This window comes from Dendrobates tinctorius, unplaced genomic scaffold (genome assembly GCF_039654945.1).
Source record: "Dendrobates tinctorius isolate UK_male_01 unplaced genomic scaffold, ASM3965494v1 ptg000140l, whole genome shotgun sequence".
Lineage (NCBI taxonomy): Eukaryota > Metazoa > Chordata > Amphibia > Anura > Dendrobatidae > Dendrobates > Dendrobates tinctorius.
The window spans coordinates 20,874,001-20,880,000 of record NW_027361808.1 but is presented as its reverse complement, the minus strand read 5'-3'; the positions used below and the strand labels follow the sequence as shown (position 1 = coordinate 20,880,000).

Below are 6,000 nucleotides of genomic sequence, written 5' to 3'. Positions count from 1 at the left end.
TGGTAACACCGCCTTTCATTTAACCCAATTACAACCTATAGGTACGTTATAGGTTGCCTCCCCTTCTTTGATGTGGGCTCCAGCACTGAGCCTGCATATTTTCAGGCCCATGAAAGCTGATTTAATATATGTCATGTGCCCTAACCGCTGGGGGTGGAATTGCGATTCTCCCGCGGCTCTTAACATATTAAATGCCACTGTCATTCTCTGACAGCAACATTTAACATGCAAGAGCTGGAAGCGCGCCACTAATCTCGCCAATCGGCACATGATGGTGAGCACCGATGGATTAGCATGACAACCGTCATTTGCCAATCTGCTATAAACCCTGCCCCGTTCATAGCAGATGATCATTTTTGCTACACATAGCAGTGCTGATGCCCTATTTGTAGCACAAGCAATTGGAAGACCGCAGCTTTGTCTCCTAAGGAGACTATTGAAGCAAGTGAAAAGTAAAAAAAAAAGTTTAAAAAATTATTTTTAAAAAATAACTAACGTTCAACTCACCCCACTTAAATAAAAACAATTAATCCAATCGGTAAACTATGTAAGAAAAATAATTAAAAAAAACGCCAAGATTATGTTGTTGTTTTTTTGTCGCCGTACACTGCAATAAAATGCAAAAACAGGATATCAAAACATTATATCTACCCCAAAATGGTATCGATAATAAAGGTCAGCTCTGGGCCAGTCCTCACCCAGCCCCCGAAAAATGGAGATGCTAAAATAGACATGTGATAAATGTTATTTATTAACTATTTTGTGTGACATAACTCTCTGGTTTAAGGGCATAAAAATTAAAAGTTTGAAAATTGCCAAATTTCAGATATTTTCACAAACTAACACGAGTCACATAGAACAAATTTTACCACTACTATGAAGTACAATATATCACCAAAAAATAATCTCGGAATCAGTGGGAACCTTTGAAGCGTTCCAGAAATACAGCCACATAAAGTGGCACTGGTCAGTTTAAAAAATTTGGCCTGGTCACTAAGAGATTAATCAGAATAATCCTCTATTTGCTTGGTAATATGTACTGCTGTGTTTAATTAGTAATCAATAACGAAGCGATTCATTTTTAGATCTTATTCAACTTACTGCAATTGTTGAGTTCCTTTACGCAAGTCAATAATAATTTCCCAGTATCGGGGGCCTTTAACTTTAATCTGTTTTGGAGAGACGTAGAAAAAAAAATTACTCAGCCCTTTGTTTTTCTGGACTCCTAGTTAGGAGCGTTCCATGAAACATGTCAAAACAAAAAAGAAATGCAATAGTGATGCGCACACCTCATCTAATAATCATAAAAAGACACCATTACTCAAACATATAAAATATTATATATAAAAGCAAAAACAACACAACCTGATGCACACACAGTATATGGAATACCTATGCAAGAGCCTGTCATGAAAATACCCTAGTACAAATGCAAGGCCAAGGCCTATGGGGATTGACTGACAAATATAAAGCCACCTATACAATACACTTAGAATGGACAAAAGGTGCTTAGTGCAAATACAGTGCAATACAGGCAAATATAAAATACAATCAACCTATAGTATTTAACTAGCATAAATCCTTAAGCTGTACATAGCAACAAAAGGCACCCTTCAATATGAGTCTTTCTACCAGTCCAGAGTAAGACAGCATATCAGAATAACCATGACAGACACAAAACAGGGTTAAAGCCACCCACTAAAACCCATCAGGCATGTGGTCCCAGACACCCCACGAGTATCACTGTCTCTGATGAAGCTGTGTTCCACAGCACTATTAATTTATTCTCTATGGGGCTGTCAGAACCTAAAGCCAAGTGCAACACTGGAAAACTCAATAAAAAATAAATGGTGCAGGGCCGGAAATTACCACTGCCGCTTCTTTCTCCCGGAATAAAAGCACCCAGTTATGTTGATCATTGCAGGTCCCAGTGGTCAGATCCCCATCGATCAATAAATTATCACAAATATGTACCTAATCAAGAGAGATCTGTAATGGTAGGCTATAACTTTGATCTCTTGAGAACAAAATAGCTCTCGCTTTGACCATTATTGAAGAAACAGGGATTTTTGTGATAAACTCACCGTAAAATCCTTTTCTCCGAGACGCTCAAAGATGTAACTATAGTGGTCATGTTTCTCCTTCGCCTCATTGGGGGACACAGATACTGTGGGTGTATGCTTCTGCCGCTTGGAGGCTGACACCAAGTGAAAAAAAGAGGTTAGCTCCTCCTCCTCCGTGTACACACTCGCCCCTATTACGGGCGGAAATTAGTTTGGTACCAAAGCAGTAGGAGGACAACAAAATCAGCCTTAATACAGGTACAACATGTCCATAAAAAATGACCACCCTTATATCACAAATAAATGCATATAAATTAAACAAAATAGAAGCCAACTTGGCTAATAGGGTGGGTGTTGTGTCCCCCAATGAGCATCTTGGAGAAAAGGATTTTACGGTGAGTTTATCACAAAAATCCCTGTTTCTCCTTCGCCTCATTGGGGGACACAGATACTGTGGGATGTCCTAAAGCAGTCCCTGGGTGGGAGATTGACTCACCGATCCAAGCTACATGCACCTCTTGTTTAAAGGTGCGCCACCGCTGCTTGGAGAATCCTTCTACCCAGGCTCGCATCCGCCGAGTATGGATATTATAATGATTGGCAAATGTGTGCAGGCTGGACCAAGTTGCTGCCTTGAAAGCCTGTTCCGTCGAAGCCTGGTGCCTAAGTGCCCAAGAGGCACCCACTGCCCGAGTAGAGTGCGCTCTGATCCCTGCTGGAATCGGCGTGCCTCTAATGCGGTAGGACTCCTGAATAGTCAAACGAATCCATCTGGCTATGGTCGATTTCGAGGCAGCAAGTCCCTTCCTGCGCCCTTTGGGGAGCACAAACAGCGTTTCCTTCTGACGAAAGGGTGCCGTCCCCGACACATACTTCCGGAGGGCTCTTACCAGGTCTAACGTGTGAAGAGCCTTTTCCACATGGTGCACCGGTGCTGGACAAAATGAAGGCAAGACAACATTCTCATTAATGTGAAATGAGGACATGACTTTCGGCAGAAAAGGAGGGGCTGGTCTGAGCACCACCTTATCCTTATGGAAAGCGAGGAACGGAGCTCAGAAGGATAGGGCCGCCAGCTCTGAAACCCGCCTGATAGAAGTGATGGCCACTAGGAACACCACTTTCCAGGAAAGGTACCTCAAAGAGACATCCTGAAATGGTTCAAATGGAGCTTCCTGCAGAACACTTAGGACCAAGTTAAGGTCCCAGGCGTCCATAGGCGCCTTATAGGGAGGTACCAAGTGGGAGACTCCCTGGATGAAAGTCTTAACCTGCAAATTGGTAGCAATTCTGAGCTGGAACAGGATGGATAAGGCCGATATTTGTCTCCTGAGGGAACTTGGGGCCAAGCCCGAGTCTAGGCCCGACTGGAGAAAGGCCAAGATGTTGGGAATCGAGAATCTCAGTGGAGAAACACTCCGGCCTCGACACCAAGCAAAGAACACCTTGCAGGTGTGGTGGTAAATTCGTGCTGAAGCAGGCTTCCGGGCGCTAACCATTGTAGCGACCAACTTGCTCCCAAACCCTGCCTGGGTTAGAATCCAAGATTCAAAGGCCATGCCGTCAAACAAAGGGCCCCTGAGTTCGGGGGGCAAATCTGCCCTTGGGAAAGTAGATCTGGGCGCTCTGGCGGTCGCCAAGGAACGTCGGCGAGCAGCTGCATTAGATCTGCATACCACGCTCGACGGGGCCAGCAGAATCGCCAGAACCCCTTCCGTCTTGATCTTTTTGATGACTCTCGGGAGTAGTGGCAGTGGGCGAAATAGATGGGAGGCGGAACTGGTTCCATGGCAGAACCAACGCATCCACAGCAATTGCTTGCGGGTCCCTGGCCCGAGCGACATATGTGGGCACCTTGGTGTTCACTCTGGATGCCATCAGGTCCACATCCAGAGTTCCCCACAGTTGACAAAACTGCTGGAAGACCTCGGGATGTAGTGACCACTCTCCGGACACAAGACCCTGCCAGCTGAGAAAGTCTGCCACCTAGGTTTCCACGCCTGGGATGTGGACTGCCGAAATCACCGAGTGGTTTGCTTCGGCCCACTGAAGAATGTGCCCCACCTCGCGCATGGTTGCTCTGCTGCGGGTGCCCCCTTGGTGATTTATGTAAGCCACCGCCGTGGCGTTATCCAATTGGATCCGGACGGGGCGGCCTGCTAAGAAGCGATGAAACTGCTGCAGAGCCAGCCGAATTGCTCGTATCTCCAATAAGTTGATCGGGAGGCGTGCCTCCTGTGGCGACCACCATCCCTAGGTCGTGTGATGGCGAAACACCACTCCCCAGCCGAGGAGACTGGCGTTGGTTGGTATCACCAACCAATGGTCTGGGGGGGGGGCAAGGGTTTCCCCTGGGTCAGAGAGGAACTGGTTATCCACCATACGAGTGACTGCCTGACTTGAGAGGACAGTCGGCACCGCCGAGCGAGCGTGAAAGGATTCTTGTCCCAGGCTGACAAGAGAGCGTGCTGCAGGGGGCGAAAATGGAACTGGGCGAACGGTATTGCTTCCATTGCTGCCTCCATTCTTTCTAGAATCCTCATCCCGAAACGAATGGTATGAGGGACTGGTTGGCGAAGAGTCTGAACTCCCTGCCGGAGAGCTAGGGTTTTTTCCTGAGGGAGAATCACCAACCCTCGGCAAGTGTCGAAGACCATTCCTAAGAAGGAAATCCTCTGAGCTGGCACAAGGGATGACTTCTTCGCATTGACCAACCACCCTAAGCGGGCAAGAGTATCTAGCGTGATGTTGACATTTCCCTCGTATGCCTGTCTTGAAGGGCCCTTGACCAATAGGTTGTCCAAGTAAGGCAAGACAACTATGCCTCGAGAATGCAATATGGCCATGACAACTGCCATAACCTTTGTGAACACTCTGGGAGCCGTGGCTAACCTGAAAGGTAGCGTTACAAACTGAAAATGTCGACCGTTGATGGCGAAACGCAGGAACCTTTGACGAGGAGGAAAGATGGGAATATGCAGATATGCGTCCTGGATGTCGACCGAGGCCAAGTATTCTCCCTGCTCCATGGCCGATATGACTGAACGGAGACACTCCATCCGGAAATGTCTGACCCTGATGAATTTGTTCAGAAGTTTGAGGTCCAAAACAGGTCTGACAGACTCGTCCTTTTTGGGAACCACAAACAGGTTGGAATACATGCTCTGAGCCCTTTCGTGCTCTGGCACGGGAACAATGACCTCGTTGCGCTGTAGCGATTCGATGGCTCCCAACAGAGCTCTTGCCTGGGTATCCAACCCTGGGAAGACGAGAAAGAAAAAACCATTTTGGAGGGTTTCTGACAAACTATTTTGTAACCCGAGGCCACCAACTCCTTTACCCATGCGTCGTCTGCTACACTGAACCAAACATGGAGAAACCAGAGTAGTCGGCCGCCCACCTTGCTGGTGTCGTCTCGTAAACGCCTCGAGTCATTTGGCTGATGATCTTTGGGATCTGGATCCCCTCGATCTGGGCTGTTGAGTACGCATTCTCCCCAATGGGTTGGTTCTATATGAGACCTGCCGCTCCCTATCCTGGTTGGGGAGGCCTGAAGCGGTGGAATTAGCCGCTGTGGTCCACCCGGGGTTGCGAAAGGCCCGAAAACGTGCCTGAAAAGGGTGGCGAAAAGGTGGTTTGACCTTTTGCTGAGGGAGAAAACCGCTCTTTCCTCCTGTGGAGTCGGAGATAAGTTGATCTAACTTCTCCTCGAATAGACGGCCGCACAGATAGGGCAGGGAAGTCAAGGACTTCTTGGAAGTAGAATCGGCCCGCCATGTCCTTAACTATAGAGCTCTTCCAATAGAATAGCTTAGTTACTCACCGATAACGGTGTTTCTCGGAACCCATGACAGCACCACGGAGAGAGAGGGTCCACCCATCAAGGACAAGAACCTACAGATAAAAAGGTGGCACCTCTCCTCTGCCCTTAGTTGGT

At 47.4% G+C, this 6,000-nt stretch overlaps 1 protein-coding gene across 2 annotated transcripts in view; it reads right to left on the bottom strand.

Moving 5' to 3' along the window:
• Positions 1 to 1,040: 1,040 nt before the first annotated feature.
• Positions 1,041 to 6,000, bottom strand: part of LOC141049051 (anaphase-promoting complex subunit 1-like) — a 272,962-nt gene continuing 268,002 nt past the window's right edge. For both annotated transcript variants that reach the window (XM_073545167.1, XM_073545166.1), the window contains one exon: positions 1,041 to 1,169. In XM_073545167.1, coding sequence (XP_073401268.1) covers positions 1,098 to 1,169 — 72 coding nt within the window. In that variant the 3' untranslated portion in view covers positions 1,041 to 1,097. The remainder of the gene's footprint in view (positions 1,170 to 6,000) is intronic.